This window comes from Xiphophorus maculatus, chromosome 10, assembly GCF_002775205.1.
Source record: "Xiphophorus maculatus strain JP 163 A chromosome 10, X_maculatus-5.0-male, whole genome shotgun sequence".
NCBI lineage: Eukaryota > Metazoa > Chordata > Actinopteri > Cyprinodontiformes > Poeciliidae > Xiphophorus > Xiphophorus maculatus.
The window spans coordinates 197,022-214,797 of record NC_036452.1 but is presented as its reverse complement, the minus strand read 5'-3'; the positions used below and the strand labels follow the sequence as shown (position 1 = coordinate 214,797).

Sequence of the window (17,776 nt, the reverse complement as noted above, 5' to 3'; positions counted from 1 at the left end):
GCGTAAATGTAGTTGTGTGTGTGTGTATCTGGCGACTCGTGCATACTTTTTCAATATTTGTAGGCATATGAGAAGGAGTTTTTTTTTTTTACGGTTTACAAATCATGTTTCAGACACAACTATCCAAAGTTACACACAAAGATGCTTACACGAGTCACAAATCCAGTATTGCACACCCACAGATATTTTTACACATGCACAAATACTTTTACACACGCACAGATATTTTGAGACTATTTTCACTCCATACATCTGAAGTTGTATTTGTCTTGGAAAGCAGTAGCCGTGAAATTAATCCATTGCAGGAGTCCAACATATTTCAGACTCCAAAACGAGTAAATATCTCTTCCTGGAGCATAGTGATGAGCTTCTGTGTCTTGCTGTCTGTTACAGGCAGTGTTGTATAAAGTACTGAAATCTCAGAGTCAAGTAAAAGTATAAGTACCTCTCCAAAATATGACTTTGGTAAAAGTCCAAGTCACTGACTGAAATGTTACTTGAGTTAAAGTCTTAAAGTATCTGAAACTTCTTGTACTTAAGTATGGAAATTACTGTAAAAATGGATGTACTCAAGTAATGTAATGAAAAGTACAAGTAAAAAGTAAAACAAAGCAAATGCAGTTTGAATGACATTTTTTATATTTTGGTAAACTTGTCAAATACACTTAAAATAATGTACACAACCAAGTGCAGGCAAAATTAAACCTGCTAATAGATATACCTGCAGGCATCATTTAGTTAAGAAAGTTAGGTGCTTTACCTATAGCACAAGGTTAACTTAACCTGCTTTACAACTGAACCAGCTTCTTAGTATACCCTCCAGGACAGAAAATACAAAGTTTTTGTAAGCCTTAAGTTTTCCCTTCAAGTAAGGTCAGTGCTGAAAATGAGAAAAATAAATAGTACAGAAAATGCGGCCAACATGAAGAAAAAGAGCTGTTACGATTACTTCACAAATCAGTGAATCAGTCAATGCTACAGTCAGTAGGTGGTGCACACAACTGGTCATTATGCAAAAGAGAAAAAGAATTGGGAGGGAAATGCAGCTTATTGGCATCTGTAAACCTGGTTTTGAACTTGCATGCCTTTCCTATATTCGTTAAATTCAGTCTAAATTGCTATTGCTATGGCTTCTGTCCCTTGAACAGAGGAGTCTAGGTAGCCTGCTTCAACATTAAGCCTCAGCTAAATACACCACGTGTGGAACTGAAACAATGCCAAACAAAGTTCATTTATGGTCAACGTTTCACAATACAGTAGTGTCTAGTGACCAAGCTATAGTTACTGAAACAGGAGGATTATAACCATTTCATAAGACGTTACCTCGATGTGTTTCTTCAAGTTGGACGGGGAGTTTTTGTAAGATAGAATTTCCACATCTTCGGGCAGGAATAACATAAACTGCATGCGGTACGACGAATCTTTAACACCCACGAAAGAGTATATTGTGTTTAAATAAGGCCATGGGCTCTCATCACCAGCTGGTAGTTCCCCTGGAGCCGTGTCTGACGTAGTTGAAGTCGTTGTGGTCTCCGTCTCCTCCTCCATGTGGCTGCTGCTGATTGCGAGACTTGCTTTGTGTTTAATGGGAGAAGCGAAACAGGTGTATCCTATTGGTGGTGATGAACAAGCCCAGGCAAGTAGGCTACCGACTTTGTTCGGTAGCCTGCTTGCTACTTGCTAATCAGTAGGTGGGGTCAAAACACTTGCGTTTCTCTCTCTCGCTTTTTTGTAACGAGTAACTAAACCACACATTGAAAATGTATCGGAGTAAAAGTACGCAATTAAGTTCGGAAATATAGTGAAGTAAAAGTGAAAGTCATCAAAAATTTTCATACTCGAGGAAAGTATGAAGTACTCCAAAATATACTTAAGTAAAATAGTGAAGTATTTTTACTTCGTTACTATACAACACTGGTTACAGGTAACATTTCCACCCACTTTGTGAAGTAGTCGATCACCACAAAAAGGAAGACATTTCCTTTTTTTACTGCGCGGAAAAGGTCAAGTCCACCCCAAGTTTTGCCCAGGGTTCAGTCAGAGGTGCTGGTTGCAGAAAACCAGCTGGAGCTTGATTGTCTGGTTTGTAATTCTGACAAACTGCACAGTTCTTTACATGAGTCCACACATCCTTACGGACTGACAGCCACCATGCTACCTCCAACAGCTTGAGGAGTGTCTTTAGCCTGCCCAGATGTCCACTCAATGGAAGTACTGGAGAAATTGAGGAACTAAAGACTTGGGAACCACTAGCTGATATTTCATGCCATCTTTTAGTGGGGTTTTTCTATACCAGAGATTGTGAACATTGATCCTGTCAGGTCTCTGGTATCTCAGATTCTGAACCATCTCCATTAGGTCTGAGTCTTTTTCCTGAGCTTCCTTGATTTCTGCTAATGATAGTGGTAAGCCTAACAAGGCTTTAGCAGAATTCAGGGCTACATGTGCTGGTCCAGCCGGGTCAGTAGGCATCGCTTGGGACAGCGCATCAGGCACTACATTGTGCATTCTTATTCTATATTGTACTTCAAAATTGAAATCTTGCAACCTCAGCACCCAGCGTGTTAACCTAGAACTGGTTCTGGGGCAATTGAATGCCCACGTTAGGGCAGCATGGTCGGTGTAAATGGCAAACTTTGTGCCCTGTACAAAGTGTCTCCACTTTTCTACTGCCCAAACAACTGCCAAGCATTCCTTCTCAGAGGTGGAGCAGTTCTGCTCTGCTGCCTTCAATGATTTTGAAGCAAAAGCAATAACTTTTTCTCCATCAGGGGTTGGTTGGACCAGGACGGCCCCCAGACCAACGTTACTGGCATTTGTATGAATTTCGAAAGGTAACTCGAAATCTGGCTGTCCCAGTATGGGTGATTCCACCAAAGCTTTCTTCAGTGTCATGAAAGCACGTTGGCAGTCCACTGTCCACTCTCACCTTGCATCTTTTTTGAGCAGTTGATAAAGAAGTGTAGCTATTTCTGCTAAATGTGAGATGAACTTGTGGTACCAGCCAACTATCCCAAGGAATCTCTGAAGAGTTTTCTGGTTAGTTGGAGGTGGGTAAACTGTAATGGCATGGGTTTTTTCTGGATCCACTTGAACACCTTCTGGGATACAATGTGTCCCAGAAACTTGCCATCTGCCAATATCCAGACTTCAAATCCAAGGTGCTGAAAATGTTTGAGTCAATGACTCCAACAACTCATGGATGATGGGCATGGGATAAGCATCCTGAAGAGTTTTGGTGTTCAAAGTTTTGTAGTCCACACAAAATCGAAAAGATTTGTCTGGCTTAGGAACAAGGACAACCAGAGAAACCCCATGAAGACTGTGCTGGCTCTATAATATAATCTTTGAGCATTGCATTAATCTGTTCTTTTATTATTTGCCACTTGAAAGGAGACACCCGGTAAGCTCTTCAGCAAATGGGTATTTCTTTTAAGACAGCTGTTAAAGCTCCCAATAATTCAGCATCAGACAGGGGCCTTACTGTTAGAAATGTCTCACACTGATCAATGAAATTTAAGACATCAGAATCTTCTCCTGCACCCTCAAATGTCAGGGACTCCATGTGCACAGGGAGCTTGGAATAAACTACAGGTGTTCTGCTTGACGAAGGAACTGTCAGGTGGGAGGTTGATGCCCGGAGGCCTACTGTCCCACTGTTTGTTGATGGCATGTCTAGAACCATTCCTGGAGGGATGTAGGCAGTAGTTTGTTCCATCCTTTGAGGTTGTGAAGGTTCAAGGCTTCCTTGTGGTACTCCTTGTACAGGCAGGGCTAAAAGTGGAGATGATGTTTCAGGGAAAGTATGCCTCATGGTAGAAGAGAGATGATCAGATGGCACGGGGAGACTTGGTCTGACACTATCAAAGGAATGAATAGCTGTAGAGAGTCTAGTGCGCTTCAACCTCTCTATTTCAGCCTTCCACTTCTCATCTCGTCGCAGCAAACAGTCCACTACCTTAGCTTCAAATTCCTTAAAGGCTGTGTTCATGCATTGCTCCAGGGCCTCAACATTTCTATCAATATATGTTGTTTTGCTCCCTATTCAAAGCACTGTCTACAGACGCCCGGAAATCTTCTTCCAATGAGGTAATCCTAACCCCCATTTTAGTTAAATCATTCCTAATACCATAATGTCTTCCTCGTCATCCTCTATTTCTTCAACTTCATTATCCAATACATAAAGGGAGCTAATCAGAGAAGTTATTTCACCTACAGGATTTCTCCTTGTAACCCAGACTTCTCCCCCTCTGTTGCTAATTGCCTCTCCCTGATCTACAAGAAGACCTGCTCCACTTTCTTCCTCATTCTGATCAGTATCTCTTTCATCAGTGATCAGTATCACAAGCATGTTGTGATTGAGAAGTTATGTTATCCATCTTGAAAAGAAAAAAACACTCAAAACAAATAAATTCCAATCTACAACAGGATTCTCTTTAACTGTATCATCTAATGTAGCACAATACCTGAAATTATATTATCCTAGTTCCCATACTGGCCACCATTTTGTAAAATTTAGCTTGACTTAAAGTGGAACTCACAATATACTCAAGGGGGATCTGTCATAGGAATCAAGTAAAATATATTACACCATTAATTTGATAAGAAAATAAATATCCAACCACTCAATAAAAAATGTGTTGATTTTTAGCAACAATGATTTATTTTTTAAAAATCACAATACTAAGAAATAATAATAGTTATTCTGATAAATAGATCAATAACCAAAAATACCTCAAAAAATAATTATAGATTAAATTTAAATCACTCAGTTTATATCAGCAAAAAACCTAAATAATTAAATGTCCAACATTTCCCGGTCTTTCTTAAAGAGAATAATGTCCGCAAAGGAGTTCCATATCTTCAAAAAACAAAACAAAGTCCTGGAAGTATTTCTCTCCGTTTTAATCCAAAGTCCCGATCCAAAATGAAAAATCCAAAACGTCAACCCCCGCCCCTCAAAAATAAAAAGTAAAGTCCTGATCTCACCGGGAGGATCTTTCTTCCCCCTTAGTGGCGTCCTCTTGCACCTACAGGGTGCAAGCTCCAAACTTTGATTGTTTGGTCGCTTTTCTTTGATTTTTAACTTGTTTTAACCATTCAATCAAGTCAAATCTCCCGCTGCACAGATCTGACAGTGTGAGTCTTCCTCTCCGGTTGCGCCGCGCGCGCGCCGACGCACACACTCTGTTGTGTATGATATACTAGGTCAAATAAAATACTGTTCAAGCAGATAACTGGAAGTAGCACATGGCAACGTTTATTCAAACCGGAGGACTTCTTCTTCTTCTTCTTTCCAGGTTGTTTCAGCTCACCTCTCTTGTGCACAGCAAGAGCGCCACCAATGGCGAATTGTTAACATAACCAGACCAAAAGTGTCTAACAATTGTAATCCTGGAGGTTCCATCATTTCCTTGTCTGGAACACCACACACCCCTTTTTATTCACTAATTTCAACCACACCTAAAACCAGCATGATTCTGCCCAAAATCAATTTTAAACAGTGGAGATTTGGAATAATTTTAACAATGAAATAACAGCAACTGTTCCAAAAAACAGTTTGATACATTTACTCTTAAATGTATTTATTCAGGGAAAAAAAACAAACATAGTGGTTATGTTACATACGATCAGATCTACAGCCAGCCGCAGATCGGTGGCTTTATGACTTGCATCGATCTGGTACAAGTATTTAAAAGGAAAAACATATTTTCCTTTTAAATATATTCATATATAAACATTTATGTCACTTTATACTATAGTTTCTGTCCTCCACTGAACTAAAAGTTACACAGTTTAACACAGCAGACATCTTATTTAGAAGGTGGCTGACATACAGCTAACCTTAATTTCATTTTAAAACATTCAAACAGAAGAACAATAAAATAAAGGCACCAAACACTTACGGAACAATTCCAGCAATCAACAACTGTTACATCCTTCATTCATCTGTGTGATTTAACATTGTAAATCAGCTTATCCCTATAATCGCGTAAGCTATTAAACATGCTAACAACTAGCCATAACCGTTTGGCTTTAGACACTAAACTATCTCATTTGATTTACTCACCTTTTGTTCTTCCATTAGTGCAATGGAAGCCTCGGGGACTCTGGCACGTAAAAAGTCACTTAAATCAGACATCTTAAATCAGTACATTAGCTGTCCGCCACAACTGGCATCTGTGGTTCTGAAGCTGTTTGCTTGCTGGCACCCATCAGCCAGAATTCTGACTTTTTCCCTCTGATTTCAGAGATTTTTTTTTTCTGGGGCACTGAAAAAAAAATTCTGACGTTTTTCTGAGAAAATGTGAGAATTATTTTTTCAGTGGCCCTACTCTTCTTCAGTAAAACAGGGCCTAAGTTGCCATATGTTCTGAAAAGAAGGGGAGAACAGCCTTGTGCAGTATGTCACAGTAAATATTTATTTTTAGTGCAGACAACATAGTGCTCAAATAGCTATTCCCTTTATTTTTAAGGATGTAGATCTTGTACTTTTAAAAATTCATAACAGAGTTTAAAAAAAACAAACAAAAGCAAATCCATATGAATATGGTTTCATATTCAGTCACAACCTGTCAGATGACTTCTGAGCATTGTCTAGGAAGACATGTTATACTTTTGGAACACTGGGACTAAACATTACATGTACACAGTCATCAACATCACTGCTCACTGTGATTTAATGACTACAACTATGATGACATCACACTAGATGGGTGAAAATGTTTAACCTAAAATATTTCACAGTGTTATAACAGTATTATAGTGTGTGTAGGCATTAGCTATAGAAACTTGTAAGGATGACAAATTGATTCAGAACAAAAAGTATGTGATTTTGCTTTCTATACAAGGTGCCACTCAACATTATTTTCTTTCAGAAGCTTTTTCATATCTGTTGCATTTAATCAGATGATCTAAGACCAGAAAACATGCAGGGCAGTGAACTCCAAGGACTTAAATTTAATAAATAATGTTTTGGTCAAATTCACTTTGACAGACAGGTTAATATTTTTGTGCTTTAAATAATGCCAACTTCATACTAGATTTCTTTTCTTGTAATTCTCAATAAAAAAATGTTATCAAATATTTCCAGCACTGGTCACATGTATGTTGACCTGTAATACCACACAAATTTAAGTCCATGAAAACAGTGCTTGGCAGAACGCCACAACTTCTAGTTGGTTAAATGAGAATAAGGATGAGACAGATTCACAGAAACACGCTTAACTTAATTATGCATAGCTTTAGAAAACATGCATCTTGAAGAGCTCTTTAAAGTGTTGCTGATGATATTCTAAAACCTGAGTAAAAGTTTGCATTATGCTACAAACTGCAGTTTCTCAATGAGAATATGTTTTGTGTAGTTTGTCATCACAGTGAAAACTGGCACATCATTTTGGCACTATAAAAACATTGTGCTTATAGCACATTGCACTTTTTAAATATCTCACCAGGGTCCTATAGTGCACACTAGTGCAATAATTATCAAACTCTAAATTCAGTTTAACTTAACTTGGTAGCATAAATAAAGTATCACTGAAGAAAAAATATGTATAAACTTCATAAATACAACTTTATCAATAAACTTAAAAACATCTGTTAGGGTGTCTCCAGAGTAATAAGCACATGTTACACAAACACACCACATCTGTGTCTAATAATTCATGCACTGTTGCACACATAAACCTCACACATAGTCTATCATATATTTCAATATATGTTGTATATGAGTCATCAATAATTTTTTAAATAATTGTGTTATAGTCAGATGAAATCCCAAAAGAACAGATACAGTCTTGAAATGTTTAAATGTCAGAATTTAAAGGTGTAAACTTTAGAGATGCTGGATCCTGAAAATCAAGATCATCAGGTTCTTTGAAATCTTTTCGGAATCTGAAAGGGCACACTCAAAAGCTGTCAAAACTTTTAATTATTAGCAATATAATGGGTTTAATATTGTGCGTTTTGAAATCTATTTATTTATCTATTTTTTAAAAAAGTTTTAAAATACTAATACATTTATCATTTTGTTTCTATTACCCATTTAGAAGACGAATATGTGCCCTTGCTTTTACTTCCTGGCTGATTTCTTTAGATGTTGATTCAGTATTTCCACATAAGGTTCTCTCCTCATGATGTCATCTATTTCATGAAGTGCACCAGTTCCACCCGCAGCACAATAGCCCAATACCATGATGATGCCACCCCCAAACTTCAAAGGTAAAATGGTACAAGTACCCCTGTTCTTCCTCCAAATGTAACAACGGGCATTATGGACAAACAGCTTAACTTTAGTTTCACCAGGCTCTAGTCATATTTTGTACCTAGGACATGTGTCCAGAAATGATGATTGTTGTCTCTGTGTGCATCTGCAAACAAATCTGACTTTTTATGTTTGTTTTGATGTAAAAGCTGCTTCTTTGCTGAATGGTCAGAACAGGGCATGTTTCACTGGGGATAATGACCGTTTGAAAAGATACAGCAGCATCTTTAGCTTTTACTCTGGGGTCTCTCTGCACATTTATATATTTATCTCTGGGACACAGAACCCGTTATCTTCCTGTACAATGTGATGGTTGCACATTCCCAACATGTCTATACATCCGTATAATTATTTGAACAGATGAATGCTGCACTTAAGCACCTTTATAGTGCCCACAATCAAGTGGGGTGGGCAACATGTACTAAGAATTTTATGACAATATTTTGTAGTACTACGATGATAACGATAAAAATAATGGTTAAAAACTACTCATCACTTCTGTTTTAGGTGACTGCATGGCACAACATTCATAACACCACAAACATAAATGCTACTCTAGAAAAACATTCCTGTTTGAAATAAATTTCTTAAAGAAGTGTGATTTGTATCACTAAACTGCATTTAGAGACTTAGTATAATCATTTTCAAAGTTATTGATAGTTATTGATATTGTTGTGGAAAAACAAGAGGTAAAATGTTAAAAATAACATTTAATAATTTCTTTTTAATGTTTACTGAAATTTATGGTGACGATAAATCAAAATTCTTAAAATGACAAAAACAAATTTACAATAAATGATAAATGATACGATGAATGACCACACCCCACAATCAAGTAACTGTTACCTTCAGTTGTTATAAAAGTGCTGTATGTATGCAACATGACTTGAAATTTGAATTCATAACTTAGCTTCTTGAAATTGGGCCTCTGTCTCATTGAGAAACTCCCGCTCTTTCTGATACCCCGCCGTCATCACAACAATGGTTCTATATTATGCCGTTAACAAACGTTCTTAGGAGCATAGGACTGAGATGTAGTTTATAATAAGCTCAGCAGATTCACAGTTCCACCTGGTGTTCACTAATTGCTACTGCCGCTAGTCTGGAGGAGCTGAATGGGGGAGGCTAGGAGGAGAGGTGCTCAGTGAGGTGGAAGTTCAGCTGGAGACTGCAGTTCCAAGGAAGAGCTTTATGGAAAAAGGTGGTGTTTGGCTAGAGCAGGCATTTAGACACCACAGAATGGTTGCCACAGTTGTCAAATATGTTTCAAATATACATGAAAGAATTAAAGCAGCACTCCAGGTTTGTTTATCATAATATAATGACATGATATCCATCCATCCATTATCCAACACATTTATTCCCAGTGCGGTCGCCAGGGGTGTTGGTGTCCATCTCCCACGATCAACGGGCGAGAGGTGGGGCCACCCTGGACAGGTCACCAGTCCATCACAGGAATAACATGATACAAAGCTAAAACGAGACAATTTTACATAATACATTGTCATTTCTACAGAGCCAAAGGCAGGAAAGAAAATTTTCAAAATTCTTTTGCATTAGCACCCATACCCAGAGTATGTATCTTAGACACTGAGCAGTTCGAGGGAGATCCCTGCTATTCTGGTTGGGAGGGGTTTGATTCTTTGAGACAATTGTATCTAAAAAGAGTTATTGGAAGCTTTTTCATGCATATGAAGTCAAGAGGCCAAGTCCTCTTTTCAAGAAAATCAGGGGCTCTAGTCATATTTTGTACCTGGTCTGTGTTCCTATGCCAAGTTCAGTGAGTGCTGGTATCTTAATTTTTCTAGATACAAACATTTTAGATTAATATAAAACAATTTATAGAAATTAACATGAAACATCTAAGTAGAATTGATGTGGTTTAAACTCTTGGCCCCTTTCTTTTCACTCACATTTCTAATTAAAGAACCACTATGCCCGTGAATATTCATGAAATATTCCTTGCAGATTTAAAGCATTATGTGGATTCACCTGTAGTTAAACTAAGTTGATAATCAAATATAACTAAAAAATATTTATTTCACAACTTAATGTAGTCCTAAATTATGTAAGGACTCATTGAGGTTATTTTAGGGTACAGCATAAAAACCAAACCACATACAAGTCATCTATAAAGACAGAGTTATTGGAAGGCTAAACTGACATCCCATCTAAACTGTGGTTTCATTCTTCCAAGGGCCAGTCCGAATATTTCCTGTAGCATCTGAGCCAAACAGGCCATCTTCTTGCAAACTTCTGTTTCGACCAATGACTCCTCGGCGGCTAACTTTGGAATGCTGTCGAGGCAGAGTATTCCTTGGAAAGCCTCTCTGCTCTATGTCCAAAGAATGGATCTCTGTGTCTTCATCTTCTGTCTTTAATGTGCAGCTGTATGTTTTGGGGTCTTGCTCACATTGCAAGGCAAATGAATCAAGTTTTTCACAGCAGGTTGCATTAGCAGAGGGAGTAGCTGAACCATACATATGCCACTGGCAAGAATGGACCCCTTGAGAAGGCAGGAGGAGGCTGTGATAGGAAGTTATGCTGTCATGCATGTTGTGAACATGGCCGTGACAGGAAGTCACTGGGTCTTGTATACTCTGGCAGGAGATTTGGCGTTGAAAGGTGTGGCAGGGAGCCATCTGCTTATCCAAGTGGGGACTAGGACAAAGAAGCTGATGATCTGGAAGTGGGCTGTTGGAAACTAACGGTGTTCCTTCTAGATGCTGTGCAGGCTGAGAGCTGTCCCTGTGGGAGCTGTGCACACTTCCATCCATACTCAGTGAAGCCATATTTGAGCGGTAGTCTTGGAGGCATGGTCGTGGGCGGTTGAAGGAGCGTGACTTTGCTCTCTCAGTAAGGCATCTCTGTAGGGGAAGAGTTGGCCGAGGGAGCTCATCTGGAAGTGAATGAGGACGTGGTGAGAACTCTGGCTCAATGAGAGATGGGATAGGGGATGCTGGACTCATTACAGCCACACAACATGGACCTGTGTTACTTGGAGTTGGGCTTTGAGGAGGAGGTGGTGTCATTTTGTCTGAAGAACCCTGTAAGAGGTGCGATGAAAGCAGTGGTTGCTTGCCTGAACACGGAGAGCTCAAGTGGCAGTGTGGTTGATGGAGTTGTTGCATCTGACTCTGTCCATCAGTATTTACATTTTCTATCTTTGATTTAGATGGGCAACAAACCCACCAACGATTCCACACATCATCCCGTTTGGCACAATGCTGGATGAGAAGGAAGAGGCCCAGAGTGACACAAAAAGCCCCATAGAGGCAGCTGAAAATCATATCCAGAAAATGTCCCTGTGATACGGCCAATGCTCCTAAAGCCCAGGTTGCCAGGAACAAAAACAGTGTGAAGATGGTGGCGCGTAGTTGGGATTTAAAAGAGTGTTCATTAGCCAGTACAGATGCACCAGTAGAAAATGGCAGACAGTCTCCAGCAGACACTGAAGCTCCACCACTGCCACTTTGAGAATGATGGTTTGACTCACTGGACGACAACATCTGCTGATCCTCTCTTAGAAGGCGCAGTTCATACTTTCTCTCTGGGTGGCGCTTCAGCTGGATGTAGGTAATCAACAAGTACAAAGACATGACTAAGACCAGAAGACCTACTGGTGCATAAAAGCCTCCCAGACTAGGTTCCCATGCCATCCAGCAGCTGAAAATGATAAACGGTTACTTAAAACTATTTGTTAACCTCGCAAAGAGAAACGTAAAAATGAATGAAATGAATATATTGAATCTATACTTACTATAATGCTCCGTCTCTGCTGCCATAGTTATCCATGCCAAACACAGCCGTAATGACTACAACTATCAGAGGTACTCCATCGCTCACAAGATAAAATCTGAGAAAAAAAGTGAAAAAGTTATTAAATAAGTGTGTTGATGCAGGGCAGTCAGCATATAGACCTGGTCTTTTTGACACTTACTGGATGAAAACGCTTAGGAAGCTACTTAGGAAAAGCTTAAGAAACAGTAATCATTGTTCCTCCTGATTCACAATAATGATACCACCATTGTGGTACCAATATTGTGAAATTTATTTTGTCCTGTTTTAGATACAACTGTAACTAGGGCTGTTCAAATATAATATGAACTTGACCAATATTAGAGGTCCTTTGTCAACTGAAAAAAAATTACAGTTAAACCACATAAAGTGCTGAGAAATTAATTATGTTCAAAAAAATTTAAATTACACCAAATTGAGAGTTGGACTAACTTGACAAAAATGAATGACTGTGATCCTATAAAGAAACATGTTGATTCACCACAAAAATAGGCTTTTCTGATCTACCTTGAGTTCCTCTCACATTCTCATGCCACAGTGAGATTAGCTAGTTTTTGATTAAGTATATAGAAACATATGGATCTGGTGAAAGATTCAGAGGCTTTAAGACAATAGTCACCATCCTTTGAAACCCTCTCAAGAGTTGTCAGTCTTTTATTATTTGAAAATAAAATTCTACCTCAGGATGTTTGGTTTGGAACCTTTCTGGACTGGACCACTCCTGCCCTGGGCGTGAAGTGGCTCTTTGCACACATCTTTACAAATGTTTCTTGCAGTAAATGCCAGCCACATCATGGTGGATAATGAAGCATAATGGAGTACAATGCCGACCTATCACACCAAAGAAGGAAAAATTACATATTATAGTAATAATCTCATTCACAGGAGACATTTGCTCTCATTGAGAAGTGACAATGCTTTTCTGGAGATGAAACTTGGAACTCTAGTCCAGCCTTGATTGTCACATTTTCAGTTGGTTTAAATCATTTTAAGGACTGCCCAGACTGTAGATACAAACAAGTTTAGGTAAGTAGATATTTTCTTGTAGTAATTTTCTGACATGTCACTTTTACTGCATACATTCCCTTCACTTTTTCAAAGTGAAAATGGTAAAGGAAAAGGGGCCCGGATCATCATGGATTTCTAATTAAAAATCTCTTGACACCCTGATCAACTTAAAGGAATCAAGGAGGGTGCTGTACTGCACATCTAATACTAACAATCTACGATTAGTATTAGACTTGAAAACATTGCTTTTCTTAACAGTTAGTTGACAGTTAAAAATTTGACTTTTTCTTTTTTCAGAGGGATCTCTATAATGGTGCTTGTTGTTTAATTAACGACCGGCTCCAAGCTGCCAAGCAATGTACAGAAAGGGTCATAATTACTGTGCACCACAAAAATATATAATTGAAAAATATTAGCTCCGCAAAAGAGCAGAAGATGGCACACTTACAATCTGACAAACCAAAGGAAAGTGGATCTGATTGATGCCTCCAGCAAACACCCCAAATGTCAGGCCTGTGTGAAAGAGGAAATTGAGGAGGGTGTGCCAGCCCTTCCTGCTGATGCGGATGACACTGGAAACAGTGAATAGAGAAAGTAAATATGTAGTTAGACTGCAGTCTACATACCTATAATCTACATCTGATTTAACAGCAGAGGCGTTTAGACCCGAGCACAGTAATTTGGTTGAATTGTAGCTGCAATTTATCATCTGATTTTTACTATTACTAATTCTAAAGAGGCTGAACAAAACATGTATGCAGCTGATACTTCAGATATTGAACATGTCAACATTTTTCTCAGTAGATTTATTTCTAGAAATTCTATTGACAACTAATTTACCCCAGATGTAAGAAACAACTTATGTAATGCACACATACAAAGAAATCCAAGTAGTAAAGCAGTCCACAAAAGTTTGTGTGTAATGAAGTAACATACAAGCATTGAACATCAAGAAACCATTTGAAATGGGTCAGTATTTGGAGAGAATCCACATTTGCAGCAAGGACCAATATCAGCTAATTTAACTATACCTGAAAAAAGAGTGGGCATTCTCTCTGGAGATGAACAACTCTCCAAATACAGCACCATCTTTATTGTGGGAAACAGGAAAAGCAGTATCGAGAGGTAAAATAATAGCATATTAATCACACAAGAAAAAAAACAACAAATAGAAATTTAGAAAAACAAATAACTTATTTAACTAACTCTTACAATACAAGTCCAGATGATCAAATTAAGGAGGAACTAACTCATTTAAAACATCAATGGGAAAAAAATTATCCATAAAAAACATTTGCTATTCAACAACTAAAATATAAGTATACACAGCAAATTCAAGAGTGTTACTTTTTCAAAGTTTGAATATGTAGAGTTGTTTTTTTTTACACTGTAGAGTTCATTAGCAATTAGAAATATGCCCGGGTCCCTCTTGAAAATGAGATCTAGATCTCAATGGGGTTTACCTGGTTAAATAAAGGAAAGAAAGAAAAAACAGTTCCGGTGTTGGGACAGCATCACCTATTGGTGTCAGTTATTTTGGCAGTGTTGGTGCAGAGTTTTATAGTAAACTCACCAACTCTCACAGTATGTATTTGTGATTGAGTCCTCACGGTTCGCATTTTACGTAGCGTGCGTAAGCACGTCGGGTGTGTCTGTTGCGACGTACTATGAATGCGCATGCTTCAAACAAGCAGACAGCAGGGAAGACGAGGAGTCAACTTCGGAGGACTTTGAGTGGCGCAGGAAAAAACAAAACATAGAAATATGTCGGATTTGGAAAAGGCGGATTTGGGCATAAACTGGTATGTGAATGGTTCGGTTGGAAATGGAGATAGAAAATGAGGAAGACATGGATTTTGAAGGGTTTACGCCAGTGGGGAGAGGAAGAGGGAGAGGACGTGGAAGAAATAAGATAGATGAAGGAAAGGAAATTGGTGATATTCAAGGTAGTAAACGAGAACTAGAAGAAAGTAGTTCAGAAGAAGAAAGGATAGTTAGGAGGAAAGTTGTGATGGAGGAATTTAAAATAATATTAAAACTGAAGAACGACGAAGAACAGGATAACATCAGCCCCATTGTGGTGTCAAGAGAAATAATAAAGAAAATTGGAGATGTTGAAATGGTAACGATTTTGAGGGAAACCTATTGGTAGTTTGTAAAAATGAAGAACAAAAGAATACAGCTTTAAATGTGGATAATATCTGTAAAAAAAATTGTGTTGAAGAAAAAAAATCATGGGAGAAAATAAAAAAAATTAGAGGAGTAATTTATGGGATCCCTCTAGATGAGGATCTTGATAAAATTAGAAGTATTATAGGTGCAAAAGTGAATAACTTGAAAAGATTGTCAAAAACAATAAATGGTGAAAAGGTAGGAAGTTTGTCAATCCTCATTGAATTTGAAGGAAAAAAGTTGCCACAAAACATCAAAATAGGTTATCTCAATTTTAAGGTCAGACCTAATATCCCTCCACCACTTTGTTGTTTTAAATGTCAAAGGTCACAAAGGACACATAGCAGCAGTTTGTAAAGGGAAGCAGAGATGTATAAAATGTGGTGAGGATCACAGATTAGAAGAATGTAAAGAAGAAGTAAAAGAAAAATATTGTAACTGTGGAGGGCAACATAGAGTTACGTATGGAGGATGTGAAGTAAGGAAGAAGGCCAAAGAAATCATACAGATTAAAATGCCTAAAAACATAAGCTATGCAGAAGGAGTTAAAAATGTGAAGGAACAGAAAACAAGACAGATTGAACAAACAGCGAGTCAAATTCCACAGCAAAGCAAAGTACAGTCAGAAGAAAATGTTATAATATCAGTAGAAAAACTAGGATTATTGGTAGCATATGTTATCAATTGCACTGACCAAGTCAAGCATAAAACTGAGAAGATTAAAATAATAGTGAGAGGAGCTGAAAAGGTTTTGGGGTTTAAAGAGAGATCATGGGAGAACATAAACAAAAAGGTGGGAGACCAGGACCATCAGGTGAAAGTAGTTCATGTTAATATTACAATGGAATGCAAAAAGTTTAATTGCTAACGGACAGGAACTTCAAGGTTATATTGATAGTCTTGAAGAACAAACAGAAATTATTTGTGTTCAGGAAACATGGTTAAAAACATTAGATTTTGTGATCAAATGATATGATGGTGTAAGAAGAGATCGACAGGAAGGAGGTGGAGGAGGACGTGGAATATTTATAAAACAAGGGATACAATATCAGATATTAGGGGACGGGAAAGAACTTGAATATATAGTAATTGAGATATGGGAACAAGAAGGTAAATTTAAAATAATAAATTTTTATAATCAATGTAAAAGTAGGATTAAATTTAAATAATAATAATATAAAAGTCAATAGAAAACTGAATTTTAATAAGGCAGACTGGATTAAATTTAGATACTTGAGTCAAATAAACTTAGGAAAAGTAGATATGAGAATGGATATAAGTGATGTAAATTTAAAGATTTGTAAGGTAATCATGGAAGTAGCAGATAATTCTATAAAGAAAGCAGGGTGTAAAAATTATAAGAAAATGGTACAATGGTGGACAAATGAATGTAAAGAATCAATAAAGTTAAGAATAAAGCACTTAAGGTATTAAAAGGTAATCCAATTTATAAGAATTTAATTGAACTGTAAAAGAAAGCAAGCAATGGTAAGGAGAATTATTAAGAATGCAAAAAGAGAATATTGGAGAAATTTCTGTAGCACAATAGGGAAAGAAACAAAAATAGAAAAAATTTGGAAAATAGTTAAAAGAATGAATGGCATAAAGAGAGAGCTTGAATATCCTATATTAAAAGTAGATAATACAAATATAATAAGAGATGAAGATAAAGTTGAAATATTGGCAAGAACATTTAGTAAAATTCACAGTTCAAATAATATTAGTGAAGAGGGAAGAAAAGGAAGAGAAAATACAAAACTTAATTAAAGCTGCAAGCAGCCTCGGGCGGCCCTCGCAGCAAGCGCCGCTCCGGCCTATTGGCCACCGCGGGGGTTCCAGCCACCGCAGAAGCTCTCGCACGTTTTCCAGAGCCGCAGCCCGCTCGCCACCGCAGAATCTCTGCCGCAGTTTCCAGCACCGCCGCCCGCCAGCCACCGCAGAAGCTGTCGCGCATTTTCCCCGTCCGTCCACCGGGCGACACGCGTGAATGCGTTCGGCGGCGCTCCCAGACGACTGTCAAAAAATCTGGTGCAGATCGGTCGATGCATCGAGGAGACAGAGCCGATGTATTAATTTAGGGGGCGCAGTGGAGTCAAATTACATCTCAAACCCGCTGGGCTCTTTAGAGGTGAACAAAGGTCATACATATCCAGTTTGGTGCCAATCGGATGATCCATGTGTGAATTAGAGCCAAACGTATGAATATGGCGAGGGACTGATATTCGCCATTTGGCCACACCCGCACGGTTCAGCCAGCAGCGAGCATTGACAGAGTTTATCATCCGAATCATCTTGATTAGGTCTAAAGAGCCATAAACAGAGCTTTCCAAGCCCCCTGTTCTGAGGGGGCGGGGCTTAGATGACGTCATAATATGATGACGTATGATCGACGGGCATCCCACCAGGATCACTCAGGCCAAGTTTGATGCAGCTCGGTCAAAATATGTGGAATGTAGAGGCAAACGTATACGAATGGCGTTGCCGTCATTGAAAACTCTTGGCACTTTAAAGCAAGCGAGACCAACTTCCTATCTG

At 38.3% G+C, this 17,776-nt stretch overlaps 1 protein-coding gene across 5 annotated transcripts in view; it reads right to left on the bottom strand.

Moving 5' to 3' along the window:
• Positions 1 to 9,648: 9,648 nt before the first annotated feature.
• Positions 9,649 to 17,776, bottom strand: part of LOC102224275 (adhesion G protein-coupled receptor A1-like) — a 28,704-nt gene continuing 20,576 nt past the window's right edge. For all 5 annotated transcript variants that reach the window (XM_023340363.1, XM_023340364.1, XM_005812650.3 and 2 more), the window contains 4 exons: positions 13,518 to 13,641; positions 12,741 to 12,892; positions 12,024 to 12,119; positions 9,649 to 11,929 (listed from right to left, as the gene is read on the bottom strand). In XM_023340363.1, coding sequence (XP_023196131.1) covers positions 10,435 to 11,929; positions 12,024 to 12,119; positions 12,741 to 12,892; positions 13,518 to 13,641 — 1,867 coding nt within the window. In that variant the 3' untranslated portion in view covers positions 9,649 to 10,434. The remainder of the gene's footprint in view (positions 11,930 to 12,023; positions 12,120 to 12,740; positions 12,893 to 13,517; positions 13,642 to 17,776) is intronic.